Source organism: Pangasianodon hypophthalmus, chromosome 17 (assembly GCF_027358585.1).
Source record: "Pangasianodon hypophthalmus isolate fPanHyp1 chromosome 17, fPanHyp1.pri, whole genome shotgun sequence".
In the NCBI taxonomy this organism is placed as follows: domain Eukaryota; kingdom Metazoa; phylum Chordata; class Actinopteri; order Siluriformes; family Pangasiidae; genus Pangasianodon; species Pangasianodon hypophthalmus.
The window spans coordinates 24,722,234-24,739,813 of record NC_069726.1 but is presented as its reverse complement, the minus strand read 5'-3'; the positions used below and the strand labels follow the sequence as shown (position 1 = coordinate 24,739,813).

The following is a 17,580-nucleotide window of genomic DNA, read 5'->3' as shown; positions in this document are numbered from 1 at the left end:
CCATCCCGTCCCAATGAGCGAGCAATGAGCTGCGTTTGTGTGTTGCATTCGGTCACTGAGCAACGGCTCGTTTTTTCCATTGGCTCACAGTGTGAGGAGACAACTGGAAAAATCAGAAGTCTTTAACGTTTGTCGTGTGTAAACCCCTCCACCCACTCATCCCCTCGTCCCTAAACACCGACTCTATAATATACAACAGATGACAGTAGTGCAAACTTCAGTGAAAATAAAGCACTGACCTTCCACCAGTAGCCGAGTGTCCACTCTGAGCTTCAGTGCTTAAGGATGTGTTTATGGTGCAGGATAAACTAAGCCTGAATAAAGATGAGCTCAGCATCAGGACACATCCACTTCATTTCTGTAATGCTGAAAACATAAGAAGGCACAGAAACAAACACACTCATGCTGATTTATACATTAAATAAAACGTATGCCTTTCGCACACTTTTCTGGCCACAACCTTCAGAATCTTAAAGGTGCATTAGTGAAGTTTCATCAAGACTGAAGCTCTAGTGGTGAAGTAGATGAAGTACAACAACATGTACACAAAGCCACGCCCCCAGAATCTACGATGGGAAGAAGAGTTCAGTTAGAGTTAGCATTACTGAGGATCATGTCGCTTTCGAGCGATAAGACGAAATAACCTTACTTCGTTATTTAGAAACAGGTGATAAGAGTACCTAACATCTGTTGTACTGAATTAGGAGAGATAACTTCACTCCCGTCTCTCCACTTTATAGAACACTATAAAAACTTGAAAATGGTTATCCTGTTTTTCTTTGTAATGAGCTTCCATGAGGTTTTCAGCTGACTGTTAGCTGCACAGGATTTAACTAGCATTACATACATTCCTATGCAGGTGCAATATCCAAAGCACAACCTTACCTGCCTCTCTAACTGATAAAAATGTTTCTCTTTGATTCGTTATCTAAAGCTCGACATTTAAACAGTAGAATGTTTTAACACAGATTGTGATTACAAACTGTAAACTGTAAAGGAACAATACTGTTAATTCCTCATCCAATTTCATCCCTTTCATCAGAAATAAGTTTGTCCATCTTTGAAAATTGCAAAATGTTTATTCTGGATTTATTACATTTCTTGTAAGTTTTTTGGAAGCAGTTTTTTGGATTTTTGCTCACAGTGGAAGTATCTGGCTGTGCTGGGCGCTTACCGCCATATTACTCTTTCCAAACAGTCTGAGATGGGGGCGGAGTGACAGGCTTTGGGGGCGTGTCTATAAAAATGACTGACAGGGGGCCCATGTAAACACAGACAAGCAGTTTTCCCAAACAGGTTTTCTCTGCAACACTCGTGCTGATGTTCTACACATTCCCAGGCTATTTCTACTAGTAAGGAAAGAAAATGTAAAAAAAAAAATTATTATTGTACCTTTAAAGGTGAACACAAACACAGAGAAGGTCTGTGATTGGTTGCCTGTGAGACAGTCAGTTTACTGACGAAAATTAGTAGGGTCTCGAGTGAAGCTAAAGGTCTGGATTGGGAGGCTACCTACGGGACTAGCAGGATTAATAGATGCTAATTGTGTGTGTGTGTGTGTGTGTGTGTGTGTGTGTGTGTGTGTGTGTGTGTGTGTAGTGTTCTGCACAGTGCGGTTTGGGACAGCAGATACGGACGGTGCAGTGTTTGTCCTACACCGGACAGCCGTCTAGCGATTGTCCCGAGGCTCTGCGTCCCAGCATGATACAGCCGTGTGAGAGTAAATGTGATGCCACGCCCATTGCCAACGGTGACGGTGAGTACCAGGACTTTCCTAAAGTGAACATTGAATTGCTTGACATATCAGTTAGAAAAAAATAATAAAATAAAATAAAATAAAGAGGTTCTATGTAGAACCATAGACAAATGTCTGTAAGTCCCTTAACCATCCAAGAGGACACCAGAACCATCCAATTAGGACATCAGTAGACCTCTTAACCATCCAGACAGCTCTTGAAGAACCCTTTTATTTCTGAGAGTGTGCACTAAAGGGTTCCTCGGTTTGTTCCTACACCAAATGGTTTCTGGTTCAGAAAAGGTTATAAGTAGAACTGTTCTTGGGTTTGTCTGTCTGGGGGAATCTTTAAAGGTTCTATGTACCTGTAACCATCTGAGTAGGAGACCAGAACTTATTAGAGCCTTTACAAAGAACACGTAGAGGAACCTTTTTCTTCTAGCATCCTACAGTTCTCTAAGGGTTCTACAGAAAATTCTTCTCTGTTTTAGAAAAGTAGAACACTTGTGGAAAGCTAGAACTTTCAACAATTTAAGGAACCTTTGAGAAACCCTCAAAGGTCTGCTTCCTTCCTCAGGTAAACCAGTCTGAGGTTTTATCAGCTCTCGTGTCATTTGCATATTGGAAGCTGATTGGCTGCTGCGGTTTATGATGCAATAACGCTTCCTGACTGTCACGTGGTTAACGCTAAATCAGATTTTCAGCTCCTATTTATTAAAAGAACACAAAATATTTCACACGTTGCAGGCAGAGCTAAAAGTAGTTTACTGATTACAGATTAGTGATAATGTCTCTGGCTGGTGAAGTCACAGTGTCTGGTGGAAAAGTGCGATAATTATTGGCACCCAAACTGTTCAACAGCTTTCCTTTCCATATCAGATCAGTCCTCCAAATGGACCTTAATCTTGCACTTAATTGTGCCTTAATGGAAAGTAGTGATGGAAAGTCTGTGTTTTATTTCAAGGAGTGTAATAAAGGAAGAGGCGCTGATGGTGATAAGGCAGTTCAGGTTCTCAGTGCTTCACTACGCACATGGCAGTGAGGCGGCGCTGAGGATCGAGAGCCTCGTGATTGCTCTGAGAGACATGATTCCAGGTTCTGTGTCTCCTCCTGCATCGAGGAGTGTAATGAGATGCTTAACGCTACCTACAGGAGAAAAACAAAAGAAAGATCAGCAGGTAGCAGGTGCTTAATGTTTACCTCCTCAGTAAATTTACACCGTTATGTCTGGAAGTGAAATAAACACATTCTGCACAAATGAGATCAACAACATTCAGGCCTTCATTTAATCCATTAAGTTAAAAATTGAACTAATGCATTCTTCATCAAACTCTGAACTGTTGGTCGTCGGGTGTTGATTAATTCTCTATAACAGCAGCTCTGACAGTAGCGCAGGTTTATATTAATGCTCTCGCTCTAATACGTTATCGTTTCTATAGTAACGGCTCATTCACGGGGACGTGTACAGCGACGCTCCACTGATAATAAACATGTAATCATCGATATGGTGAAGTTTTCTGTAAGGAGAAACGTGTTTATGTAACATTGATGGAAGGAGTCTCCAGTGTCAGCGCTTTGTAACAGTCAGAGGTAAAGCTGTAAGTTTAAGTTTTCCGACGTCTTCAGGACAGAGGAGTTTACGCTTCTTTGCGGTTTCTCAGTAAAGTAACAAGCTGCGTTTTGTTGTTTTGTCTAAACTTATTAACTGCGTCTTTAATAAATAAAAAATTATAATCACTGACAAATTGCTGTGGTAAAAGACGAGTAACAGTAACTCCGCTTCATGTCACTCAGTATCTTACTCTAACACACACACACACACACACACAATACTGAGGTTTGTGGTTTTTTAAAGTTACACTTATACATACTAAAGGTACAGAACATGTCCTCTTGAAGGAAAAGTACAGATATCTTTCTTTCTGAGTAAATAAACCTTGAAACCCTGAACAGACTCCTGTTATAAGTTAGTAACGTCAGAACTGTTAGCGAGCGTACAGAGATCGGTGCAGTTCTTTACTGAGATCAGGTGGAGAATGAAACTGAGCCCTACAGTACCAACAGTACCAACAGTACCAACAGTACCAACAGTACTAACAGTACTAACAGTACCAACAGTACAAACAGTACTAACAGTACCAACAGTACAAACAGTACCAACAGTACTAACAGTACTAACAGTACCAACAGTACCAACAGTACCAAGAGGACTAACAGTACAAACAGTACCAACAGTACCAACAGTACTAACAGTACCAACAGTACAAACAGTACCAACAGTACCAACAGTACAAACAGTACCAACAGTACCAACAGTACAAACAGTACTAACAGTACCAACAGTACAAACAGTACCAACAGTACCAACAGTACAAACAGTACCAACAGTACAAACAGTACCAACAGTACCAACAGTACAAACAGTACTAACAGTACAAACAGTACTAACAGTACCAACAGTACAAACAGTACTAACAGTACTAACAGTACCAACAGTACTAACAGTACTAACAGTACCACTGAGTGCTGAGCGTCACAGGGGAACCGGCGGCGGAGATTTATAGGAGCCGGTAATTACTGTCTGAGCTGCAGCATACATTAGAAACGAAGAGTCTCAGCAGAGCATTCCTGAGTGCCGCTGAATGAAAAATGGACTCCTGCCCATGCGGTGATTACTGTCTGGATTCCAACACACCTGAAATATAAGCCTTAATCTGACGACTGGCAACATTCATCTCCTACAGACGCCGAGCGCTCCAGGCACTTCTCAAATCAATTAATCTGAAACGCTGCACGTGTTCTCCCCAAAAAAACCCTCTCCGCTGTCTGAGGAGTTTCAGTCCTCACTGCGGGCCTCTGTTCCCACTCAACACTGCAAAATACTTATTCAGATGTGGACAGAAAAATAAAAACAGTGTAAAAATGACGAGTTATCAGCAAACCTCATGTTTTAAATGCATTTCATTCGCACTTAAATGATTTAATGACTGCAAATAATTTACACACTTGGACAGTTTGTTTGCTAACAGCATGCGTGGTATAAATAAATTAAAAATAAGTAAATAAATAAATATGTAAGATAGTAAATAAAAATGTAAGTCAATAAATAATATATAAATAAATAAATGTATAAAATAAAAAGTAAATGCGACTCGTGGGATTTTGAGTAAATGAGGAAACAGGAGGCAAACTTGGGACTTTTTGATTTTGTTTTTGTGTATTGTTTTTGTTTGCGAGTGCTTTTCAGCATTTTCTCACACACACACACACAGACACACACAGACACACACACACACACAAACACACACACACACGGTTCAGCTCAGCTCTCTGCACACAACACTTATTAGTAAAGCTCGCTCATCCTTACTACTCATTCCCCCAGACTCCATTTCATGATAAATATTAAATATTTCATGATAAATATTAAATATCTCATGATAAATATTAAATATCTCATTATAAATATTAAATATCTCATTATAAATATTAAAATATCTCATGATAAATATTAAAATATCTCATGATAAATATTAAAATATCTCATGATAAATATTAAAATATCTCGTCAGGTTAGTCGCTTATCCAGACGTTTGTAAGCAAGGAATTTTATTGATTTTACCCTCCACTTATCCTCTCTTCTTTTCCTCCTCTCTTTAGAGTGCAAAGACGTAAACAAGGTGGCGTACTGCCCACTGGTGCTGAAGTTCAAATTCTGCAGCCGTGCCTACTTCAGACAGATGTGCTGCAAAACCTGCCAAGGACACTGATGATCCTGCAGAGAGAGACGAGAGAGACCAAGACGACGTGGGCTGGAGGACAAAGCTGCTTCCTCTTTCTCTCTCTCCTCTCTCTCTCTCTCTCTCTCACACACACACACACACACACACACACACCTGCTTTTTCAGCCCTGTGGAACCCATACCACTGATCAGCAGCATGCTGACACGTTTTATTTTTATTTTCACTTCTGTGAAGTGGGAACTTAATAATATGGTCATTATTGTTATTTTATTATAATAATAATTATTATTGTTGTTATTATAATTGTTATTGACGTCTGTCTATCTGTCTGTCTGTCTGTCTGTCGTAATCCAAAGTGCTGGACACATCATATGCAGAAGCGGCACCGCTAAAGAGGTTTATTATAACTGTGTAATACCCAAAAGTGTTTCACATGTTCTCTCTTACACACACACACACACACACACACACACACACACACTTGGGTCTGCTGTGGCAGTGAATTCTCCTAATATAATCCCATTTTCATACAATTTTGTACAGAAGTGGACAAAATAAAAGAAACTGCTAAAATATATGAATTTACTGCTGGGAAAAAGTGCGACTGATGACCAGTGGGCGTGTCTTTGAGACTATATATGGACTCAAAGACACGCCCTTCAGAATTTCTGCATAGGAATACATTTGTGATTGCACACAGAGGATTTCTGCAATATTAGAAATTCTATCAGCTGATAAGAGCTGAGTGGTGAAAGAAAAGGGAAGATGATGGGCGGTGCTGGTGTGACGTGTTTCTGGAGGGAAAGTACTGCTTCAGCGGACAGCTAACCGTATCTCGCTACGCCGCTAGTGTGTTGTTTGGGAATGACGCTAGCTTGTTAGCTACTTATAAAGAACATCATCATCATCATTCAGCTAGTTTGTGCTAGCATGTTAGCTCCTGCTAATCAGTTGCTCAGAATGTGATTGTATGTACAAATTGCTGCTTTCCTGAAACTGTAATAAGAAAAAGGTCCTCCATGTTGAGTCTTCCAGAAATGCATGACCTCAGCACTTCTCTCGTTTTCTATTGGCTTACACGTCCGGGATTTGCGGGGTTAAAGTTCATCTAGATTAACTCGGAGGTATAAAATGGGTCGCTACCAGAAGCGACTCCCAGAAGGAGATCCAGATTTTAAATTCCTCCTGCTGAAAACTCACACAGAATCCGTGCGGAATCCCGGATCTCAAACACTTCCCTCTGTAAGACTCACATGTTGCCATTTTGGAAACTACTTTAATGACTTCAAGTCCTATTCACGTGGTGTTTCCGTTATTTTGTCCACATCCTGTAGCTCGGCTCGACATCCATCAGACAGACATTAAGGATTATTAACTCCACATGGCCACAATATAACACTTTATAAACTTTCCCTAATCACATTTCACGACATTTTTAATTGTCGGATTGGTTTAAAATTTGCGGCTGGAGTAAACGCCGCTCAGTGAGGTGCAGAGGCAGCGCCGGTGCTGTTTGGTGCTCGTTTGGAAGTTGTGAGTGTTAGGATTCCAGATGTTCCAGCCGTGGGGCCACCTGTTTTACTAAGCCGAGTCACATGACCACAGGCCAAAGAATTCCACCATTGTGTTTGTGACACTCAAACAAGGCCTGAAAATCACATTAGAAAGTAAAGGAGGACGGAACAACGCCCAGATACGGCTTCCAAACCTCCGTCAAGGAAAGAAAAAAAAAAGACATAGCCATTCTGTTTCTGTTTTCTTTTTTAAAGAATGTTCAAATCCGTGATATTTTTTGTACTGTTTAAAATGCCTGGGGTCTGAAAGACATTGTATGCGCTATAATGAGAGGATATGAATTCATTTGTAGCAGAAAAAATCCAGACGCAATCACGCGCCCACCTCCTCCCCGGCGGAGAGGACCGAGGATCGTGTCTCCTTCAGCATTCGACTGGAGCTCAGAATAAATGGTCAAGGCGTTTAGGGGGGACACGCCAGAGCTCGAACATCCGCTCAGAATAAGGACTACCTCCTCCAGACACGTGCCTTCCCTCGTTCCCTCGTTCCCTCGTTCCCTCACTCCTCTTCGGAAACACACTTCACAGAACCCTCCATGATCGGTGGTGCTTTTTTCCCTGTTTTGTTCCCTCCTTCTTCTGACCTTCTCAAGAGGAAGCCTTGATCCTTTCAGTCCTCTGGTGCTAACAAGAGCTTCATTTCTCACCAACCCTTAAAGGAGGACAATCATGGGCTGTTTTTTTTTTTTTTTTTTTTTTTTTTTTTACAGTCAATGTTTGTTGTTTTACCTCACACTATCTTGATTATTGAGATGGTAATGCAGGTTCCAGAGTTGTGTAAACCCCGTTCAATCCACCTGCTCTCAATGCAAGCGGTACATCACACATGGAACCGATCGATTACCGGAAAACTCATCCGAGATTCCAAGAAACAAAGGTAGAGGAGTAACAGGACCACGGCCCGTTTCAGATCTAACAACCCGTGCTAACTTTTTTGCTGCTGCTACTCTGTTGTAGCCACCAATACAACGTCAGAACAGTTATGTTTTTGTGTAATAAAATGTTTAAACTGGGACTTTTACTCGAGTGAACATTGAACAGCCGGACACCAAAATCCTGAGGCTTGAAGTAAAAGTTTACTGGCTTTGAAAAACGGAGGCCACAAAGACCAAGATTCCCAAAAACAGAGGACAAACATGAAACTGGTACTCACTCATCGCTGTGAACTCGTGTCTCTGAATGTCACATCACTTATCCTGTACCTATAGAAGTGAGCGTTTTGTTTAGTTTTTTTTTTTTCCATTTGCGATAAATTGCTTGTATTTTATATTCAGTGTTAAATGTTGGTACACTGTTACTAATTTTTCAATTGTAAATTATATGCTAATTTATTTCCACGTGTCACTTGTCGTACGTTTCACGGCATGCAAACTGAAAACAAAACAAAAAAAAAACAATGCAGTGAAATTATTCCCGTCACCATTTTTTTTAGTCTAGGGAAGAGCTTGAATTTACCAGAGCACCATCGCAAAGTGTGTGTTTAAATGCTTTTGTGGCCTCAAGAGTGTGTGAATGTTTGTATGCATGTTCTGGTCAGGTGTTGCGTATTGTCAAAGAGGGAGTCCTCAAAAAGAAAAAATATCAGTTTACAAATGATGAGCAAAAAAAAAAAATAGATAAATAATCCCACAGTAACCGTAACAGTCTGAATCTTTGGCTTGTACACTATTATTGGTGAATCGTACAGTATGTATTGAATCCCAAATAAAGAGAATGTTAAAGGGTTTGGCTGCAATGAGGATGTTCTTTCTCTGAACGTTGTGGCTGCAGTCGTCACTCACGTGTTCCACAGATCATCAGCGTACCTAATGAAGAAGACTGTCAGGTGTTTGAGAAGTTTAACACTCATTTTTACACTTGCGATGTCAGAGTTTATTCGAGTGTGAAAGGGTTGTACCTGGGAACTGATCTCTGGTCCACCTGAACACTCCGGGGTCTGGGGTTCACTATAAAAACGCAGGTGTGACTGCATTGTGTGTGAAAGCAGTTTATTCCTGGGACTAGACAGCGAGTAATGTGATTGGTTCAACTTATAAAAAGTCTGCAGGGCCTTCTCAATATATCAAGCAAAATCAAGCAAAAAGTTATTTTCATGAAGGTGTGAGTGAGCAACTTGACCTGAAAGAACTCGTCTGAAGCACTGATTAAATAAACACTACATTAATGAAATAAATGAGAGGTGTAGAGCGGTGGAGCAGGTAGTGTTTGAGCCTCTCAGCTCCAGGCTTTGGGGTTAAACAGATTAAAAAACCTACCGTTGATACGGTGAAGTTTTCTGTAAGGTGAAATGTGTTTATTTATCATTTTCTGGAAGGAGTCTCATTTACATTTACATTTACGGCATTTGGCAGATGCTCTTATCCACAGCGACTTACAAAAGTGTGTTAAAGTTTATCAATAAATACACCCTGGTACTGACTCACTAGGTCACGGACTAGTGATACCATCAGTCCAACACTCTGCTGGGGAGGTAACAGACAAGCGCTCAGACAAATTTATTTATTTTTTTAAGTGCTAATTTAAGTACTTTATGAAGCGGTAAGTCTTTAGACGTTGTTTGAAGGCTGCCAGTGACTCAGCTGTTCGGACGTCTAGGGGAAGTTCATTCCTCCACCTTGGTGCCAGAACAGAGAAGAGTCTCCAGTGTCAGCGCTTTGTAACAGTCAGAGGTAAAGCTGGATCTTTACGTTTTCCGACATCTTCAGGACAGAGGAGTTTACGCTTCTCTTCAGGAGTTTACAGTTTCTCAGTAACATGATGTAACAAGCTGCATTTTTGTTTTTTTGTCTGATTAACTTTGAGAGAGAGAAAAAAAGAGAGTGTTTATTGCTGCTATAACGGAAGCGACAACAGGAACTCACTTGTGGTATAAGAGGAATAAAACACTTGGGGATGAGCTGTTAGAGGGAAATAATCATCTCTGGGGTAGTAGCAGGAACACTGTTTCATGATCAGAGGTAATTCAGTTACAAGGAACACTGGGTTCTAGTTAACCGTGTGTTAGAGTCATGCTGATGGACCTGTTCTGTCTAACGACACCAATTTACAAAACCTCAGCACTGTAGATGCTTTAAAGCCTCCAGAGTGAGAAGGAAGGGAGTGAGAAAAGATGTGAAACAGTGAAATAAATAAAATGCGAGAGCGAAAGAGGGAAAGAAGAAAAGAGAGAGAGCGAGGCATAAAGAAGGTGAGAGGGTTCACAATGCTGCAGCAGCTGGCCTCCAACTGTCAGCCATGATTCCTCTGTTTACATGTCGGCTTCGAGCGCAGCCACAATAAAGACGCAGAGAGATAGCCGAGGCACTCGGCCTGAACCGACTCCGCTCTTTATCTCTCTGTAAACTATAGCGATGCACTCAGACGTCAGGGGAAACAATGAGGCTATGTAAGGCGTCCTGGCCTGGCTTTGGCCTTAGCTGTGTTTTGTGAAGAGCCTCACAAAAATGAGAGACATGTTAGCTATTTATGCTACAGCTTTGTAAACAGACGTCAACAGATTAGCTGTTGTAAACTTCTCTCAGCTCTTTCCACATCGCACAGCGCCGGTCGGGGCGACGGTGTCCCTAATCGACATCAGAACAGACGCGGTGAGATTTTCAGGCTGTGCTGGTGGGATGCAACGTGCCAGAATACGGATGCCATGAAACAGGACAGCGATGATTAAAGGTTCGTCTGTGGCTTGTGTTTTGCACTCGAGCTGATGTTTATCTCTAAAGTCATGCAGAGGAACAAAGGATGCATTTCCTGTAGACGGCGTGGGTACAACGTGAAAAGCAATGGACTGTGTCCTAAACGTCTGCTTTTGAGAACAGACTGTTGAGCGACTGTTGGCCTCGGCACTTTAATTTACACAAAACTGGGGAAATGAGATGTTCTGGATTCGCTCCGTGTTCCTTTGATTAGCCAATCAGAATGTATATCCACAGGGAACAATGCCAACACATTGCTCAAACACAACACACAGCGATGCCCAGACCACAAAACCATCCAAATGTGCTGTTTGTGAGGCCAAACTGGAGTCTGCACAAAGATCTCACCCTTAAAAAACGAACTCGAGGCTGCCAAGCGCTTTACGCTGGCGTTCAGTCTGTTGTGGCTGCAACTGCAAACAAAATACCAGCATTATTTAGCAACATTGGGTTTAGATTGAGGACAGCACTCAGAAAGAACACACTTGTAGGGGGCCGAACCAGCAACACACCTGCTGATAGACGAGAGAAGAAAGCCGCTGCAGTGTGTTTTAAAGCGACAGACTCTAATTCAGGATTTAGTTACTGTTTGTGTTCAGCCTCATGGCTGATATTCCAAATAAAACCAAACTAAAATCCATCCTGGTATGGATCAGTGAGGGAGTCGTAAAACCGTTTACAACAGTATCAGATGCAGTTTCATAAGAATTCATCAAATTTAGCCAGGTAATTCAAAATAACCCCTGTTTTTACACGGTTTTGCCATCACCTCATGAAAACCCCTGACTGAACCTCACTGCCCGAGTCGCAGATGTCCAAAGCCAACTCCAGAAAGCCTAGTTATCATCTGGCAGTGAAGGAGCTCGAGCTTTGCCATCGTTTGTAACACATTTCCTCTCTTTATTATGAGCTTAATCGCAAAACGCAGAATTCACTGCCTAGAACAACCGGTAAGCAGAGACTGTTTTTTTAAACCCCACTCCCACCTGCTGCTTTTTTTTTGGTTTGCAGAAATAGATGAATTTGGTAAACACGTCACAAAGGATCCTGCAAGCAACCCACTGTGTCCTAATATTCCTCTGTCCCAAATCTCATCAGCGCGAGAGTAAAACCCAGCTGCCCCCTTCAGCGCGAGAGTAAACCCCAGCTGCCCCCTTCAGCACGAGAGTAAAACCCAGCTGCCCCCTTCAGCAGGAGAGTAAAACCCAGCTGCCCCCTTCAGCAGGAGAGTAAAACCCAGCTGCCCCTTACAGCAGGAGAGTAAAACCCAGCTGCCCCCTTCAGCAGGAGAGTAAAACCCAGCTGCCCCTTACAGCAGGAGAGTAAAACCCAGCTGCCCCCTTCAGCAGGAGAGTAAAACCCAGCTGCCCCCTTCAGCAGGAGAGTAAAACCCAGCTGCCCCTTACAGCAGGAGAGTAAAACCCAGCTGCCCCCTTCAGCACGAGAGTAAAACCCAGCTGCCCCTTACAGCAGGAGAGTAAAACCCAGCTGCCCCCTTCAGCAGGAGAGTAAGACCCAGCTGCCCCCTTCAGCACGAGAGTAAAACCCAGCTGCCCCTTACAGCAGGAGAGTAAAACCCAGCTGCCCCCTTCAGCAGGAGAGTAAAACCCAGCTGCCCCTTCAGCAGGAGAGTAAAACCCAGCTGCCCCTTACAGCAGGAGAGTAAAACCCAGCTGCCCCCTTCAGCAGGAGAGTAAAACCCAGCTGCCCCTTACAGCAGGAGAGTAAAACCCAGCTGCCCCCTTCAGCAGGAGAGTAAAACCCAGCTGCCCCTTCAGCAGGAGAGTAAAACCCAGCTGCCCCCTTCAACAGGAGAGTAAAACCCAGCTGCCCCCTTCAACAGGAGAGTAAAACCCAGCTGCCCCCTTCAACAGGAGAGTAAAACCCAGCTGCCCCCTTCAACAGGAGAGTAAAACCCAGCTGCCCCTTACAGCAGGAGAGTAAAACCCAGCTGCCCCTTCAGCAGGAGAGTAAAACCCAGCTGCCCCCTTCAGCAGGAGAGTAAAACCCAGCTGCCCCCTTCAGCAGGAGAGTAAAACCCAGCTGCCCCTTCAGCAGGAGAGTAAAACCCAGCTGCCCCCTTCAGCAGGAGAGTAAAACCCAGCTGCCCCTTCAGCAGGAGAGTAAAACCCAGCTGCCCCCTTCAGCAGGAGAGTAAAACCCAGCTGCCCCCTTCAGCAGGAGAGTAAAACCCAGCTGCCCCCTTCAGCAGGAGAGTAAAACCCAGCTGCCCCTTCAGCAGGAGAGTAAAACCCAGCTGCCCCCTTCAGCAGGAGAGTAAAACCCAGCTGCCCCCTTCAGCAGGAGAGTAAAACCCAGCTGCCCCCTTCAGCAGGAGAGTAAAACCCAGCTGCCCCCTTCAGCAGGAGAGTAAAACCCAGCTGCCCCCTTCAGCAGGAGAGTAAAACCCAGCTGCCCCCTTCAGCAGGAGAGTTACCTCCTGAAACAGATGTGGAAGGCCTTCTAGATAAACCGAGTGCAGAAACTTTAAACACAAGTGATTAGAGATCAAAATTAATCTATTTCTATACTAACAAAAAGACGGCCTTTGTTCTAGATTATTGTCCACTACTTTTTTTAAGAATGAGACACCCAAACTAACGTAAGGTCACAGTTTTCCTTACACTATTTATTGCTTCTGCACACTTATTTTCATTTCAAGCTCTGATTTGTTCAATTCCAACCGCTCAAATTCTAGATTAAGGTGAGTATACACTTGCTATCTCGCTAACAAACACTCGGATGTTAATTTCATTTTGCTTGCAAGAAGGGAATCATTTTCAGTGTGTGGAATCAACTCCAAAGCTTTAGTGTCAACTCTTAAGGATCTGATTCAGTGAACTGACTCTTTTTGGGATCGACTCCCAGCACCTTCATCGTGAACCAGATGCAGGATGAGACTATTAAAATATATATTGTTTATGTTCAGAAAATTAAATAACAGTGTAGATCCTGTATAGTTTAACTACTTAGTGAATATCTTCACATTAAGGGGATTGCAACGTGGCTCATAACACCGACTGACTGATAATGAAACTATTTTTAGCATAGAATTTTATCAATCCTTGTTGCAGCCTTATTTTGTTTTCATATATTCGAGTATATAAAACACTGTGAAATTCTTTTATTTCCGTATCCCAGAGTGTTAGGAAGCTCATAGTCAGGCATGATACAGCGTGAATACAGCGTGAGAAACAGAGTTTGACAAACACGCAACGATGACGAGCTTCAAACGAGCCCAGGATATGAACTTTTGGGCCGGGTGTGAAAACATCTTAAGACTGCGCTAGTAATTTTATCAGTGATTCCCGTGTGTACTGTGCGCTGGGAGAATTAGGACGGTGATGTTTCCAGGCTGACAGGACCTGAACACGGCAACACCACTTCAGCGTATCACACATGGTTCTGATAAGAGAGGGATGGGAACCACAAATGCCTCGGCTAAAAGGATCCTCCTCTTTAAACACCATCATTACAGAGAATGATGGCAACTTTAGCTAATTTGTTATAGCAGAAAATGCACAGCTTGAGATTAAACATGTGCTGGATTTTACTCCGACCCTCAGGCCAGATGTTAATCAAGGGACTTAAGAGGAACTTCTCATCAGATCGTTTGGTTACCTCCTGAAATCCAGACCCCCACACAGAGGCATGTGCACACACCGAATCCATGGTTGGATTTGTGCCGCCGTTTTCCTGATAAGATTCAGGAGGCTGGTTTAAATCTGTGGCACTGTGAAGTCCTGCGCTGGGCCTGGTCTGCGTCTCTTACAGATTAGCTGGTGAAGAATGTCATCTGCTTGGCTGCAGGAACGTACACCATCGGCCCCGCTTTCTACGAAGACGGAGGTGTTAATAGAAAGTGACGGAGATATCTGGAGGTGTGAGGATTAACTGTAACGGCAAGCATCTGCTCACCAAGAGATGAAAGTGACACCCAGGTTTTCCCATCGTCATGGCCATAAGGAGCTCTAAGTGCTGATTTGAACAAACAGAGCTCTAGCCATCGGCGGGAGAGTGTTGCTGGAGACAGGTATGACAGACAGGAATGCTGATCTGAGGTCAGGTGCTCAGAACTCCAGCACGTCCTATCTGTTCAGCTCGTCCTGCAGCTTCTGACACATTTCATTTCCAGGAATTTTCCCACAGTCCAAAACGCAGCTGTCGTAGCTCTCTTGCGTAAACAGAATGACCGGACTTGACACGACGTCTCAGGACACGTCACACACGAGTGATCCTGATTATATGATTACATCGACATAAAAGTTTGGGTCAAATTAATTTTTCTAAATTCACATCCTTCCATTTAATACTTCTGTATAAACCCGTTACGAGGGCGGAGCTACGAATAAACTCATCAGGGTTTAGGGGTAAAAACGTTTGAGTTTCTCCTACAGCACGCCAAACATCTAAACCGAGAAGCCGTGGTTGAACTGGTCTTCCATTTGCCACAAGCCTGAGTTTAAGACTAAATGATGATGGAGCACCTTTAATATAAACTTAATAAACTCTGTAACAGGGCATGAGCTCAGCCCTGCACAGCGAAATTCAATAAAAGCTGTACAGCATCGCTAAGTCACTTTAGGGCATTTCCCTTTCCATTACACAGCCTTTTGTTCTTGGAGCATCCACAGATAAGTAGATTAAAGAGCAGAGCTGATCGATAGACAATCACTTAGTCTGAGAGCGCTGTGCCAGCACTGAGTCGCACCAACTTCAGTCCAAACTGGCACGAGAGAGAGAGAGAGAGAGAGAGAGGGAGAGAGAGACAGAGAGAGAGAGAGAGAGAGAGAGAGAGAGAGAGGGAGAGAGAGAGAGAGAGAGAGAGACAGAGAGAGAGAGAGAGAGAGAGAGAGACAGAGAGAGAGAGACCCCCCTCACAGCTAGCATCTATAATCTCCTTTCAGAATTCATCAGAAAGCTAATGATCCATTTCCTGCTTAGCATGCAAAAGGCACACCGTAGAACTAAGCATAAAGGAAAGATAAAGAACTAATCATCCATCAATCATGCAGACTGGAATTAAAAGGTTCATAAAAAGTGTTCATAAAAAGTCTTATTTTTTAAAATGTATACGTAGCTAAAGGTTCGAAAATCTCATGACCCCGCCTCCTCCTAATAATTCATAGTGGAAACTAGTAGAAATTATAAACTAATACTTTAAAAATTCCCAGTGCATGAATATAAATAAGCAGAAAACCCACAGAATGGGCAAGTTTCTTATTTCAAGATTGTAGAAACATTTTGCACATCATGTTTTAATCGTTAAACATCAGAAAGCGAAAGAGCGCACATGAGTTTTTTTTAGATTTCTAATGATGGTTTTATGAGTGTGTGTGTCAGTGTGTGTAAGGGTGTGTAAGGGTGTGTAAGTGCACTTTAATGACAGGACTGGGCTTGTGCGTCGCACTGCAGCGCATCAAAGTCAGGACATGTAGAGAAAAATCACACCTCTCATCTCACAGTTACATCCAGCCTCCATGCAACAAGCGCCCTGACCCCTGCGTCACATAAATAACTGCGCTAACAGCCACGTTCGTCTGCTTCGTAATATTTTCACGAGTGTAAGAATATTTTACACTGAAAGCATCACGCCGGTGGGTGGAGCGATCATGTACTGGTTTAGTAAATATAATGTTTAAATATCTGTATATATTATAAACATGGATTAGAGCTGTGTATGATCACGTAACGGTGGTTAATCCAGTGAGAGTTTCACTTCTACGCTCTGTGACAGGTCGAATTTTCACCAAGTTTGGATTCTAACGGCCGCCAGAGCGGCGCTGCTGCAGTACAGCTCCAGACTGAAATATCACCCATGCGCTGGTTACATTATACACACACTGCAACAGATAGCATGACGATTGTGTCTTGTAGTGCTTCTAGCTAGAAACCACAACCATGCCTCGCAAAAATACTTCAGTTTATTTGAAACAGCCGCTCTGTGCTGCCTGTGTCCGCTGTAAAGGCCAGCAGGATTAACATGGGAGCACAGAGAGACAGTATAAATAACGTTTAGTAAAAGATCCCATCCACATCTCAGACCCACCTGTGCTGCACACACACTCTACTGAAATATCACATCAGCAACTACAGCAAAGATATCCAGTCAGAGTTTCTCCTTCAGATTGAAAAACATTGTGGAGAAACTCTTCCAAGAATGGAAGTTGGAATGGACGGAGCGCCATGTGGGTGTAAATATGGAAATAAAATCCACAGGAAGTGAAGTTGGCAGGTAATGATTCTGGCGAACTCATCACTGATTGACGCTGTCTCTCTTCATCTCCGGTGCGTCGAGAGCCGCCTCCTCCGCCCTAACGCCTGCCGAGTGTGTAATAAAGCAGGAGAAAGAACAGGATGTTTCGGGGAAGAATGAAAGTGGGACAGATCAATATAACAATAACAGAATCTCTGAAATGCTGAGCGTGTAACCTTGCCAAGAGAAAACGGTTTGGGCTTTGCTAAAACCTTTTCTTTCTTTCTTTCTTTCATTCTTTCTTTTTTATTTTTACTACCACAGCATATTAAATCCCCAGAGTTTAAAAAGAGAAACTTTGAGTGTAAAATTATGATATTTTCAATAAAATCTTCAAGGTAAAAACAGAAATTGGAATGGATTATGGTGTAAAATGGGGAATAAAATGTCGTTACAGTGATGTTAAATACAGAACTACAGAATACAGAAACTTCTCCAACACTGTCAAACCTGAAGCAGCAGTGCTCAATAAAAACAAATCCTGTAGAGAAATACTGACTAGTGTCCGTACCGACGTCAAACTGCTCCATTTATTGGTAATAACACAGAAATAGCAGCTTGTTAGCTGAACATCCACCACAA

The 17,580-nt window shown here is 42.8% G+C and overlaps 1 protein-coding gene across 1 annotated transcript in view; it reads left to right on the top strand.

The window, feature by feature from the left end:
- Positions 1–8,777, top strand: part of adamts6 (ADAM metallopeptidase with thrombospondin type 1 motif, 6) — an 80,051-nt gene extending 71,274 nt beyond the window's left edge. Inside the window, exons 24-25 of the mRNA XM_034312579.2 lie at positions 1,600–1,756; positions 5,396–8,777. Of these exons, the coding sequence (XP_034168470.2) occupies positions 1,600–1,756; positions 5,396–5,505 (267 nt within the window). The 3' untranslated portion in view covers positions 5,506–8,777. The remainder of the gene's footprint in view (positions 1–1,599; positions 1,757–5,395) is intronic.
- Positions 8,778–17,580: the final 8,803 nt, after the last annotated feature.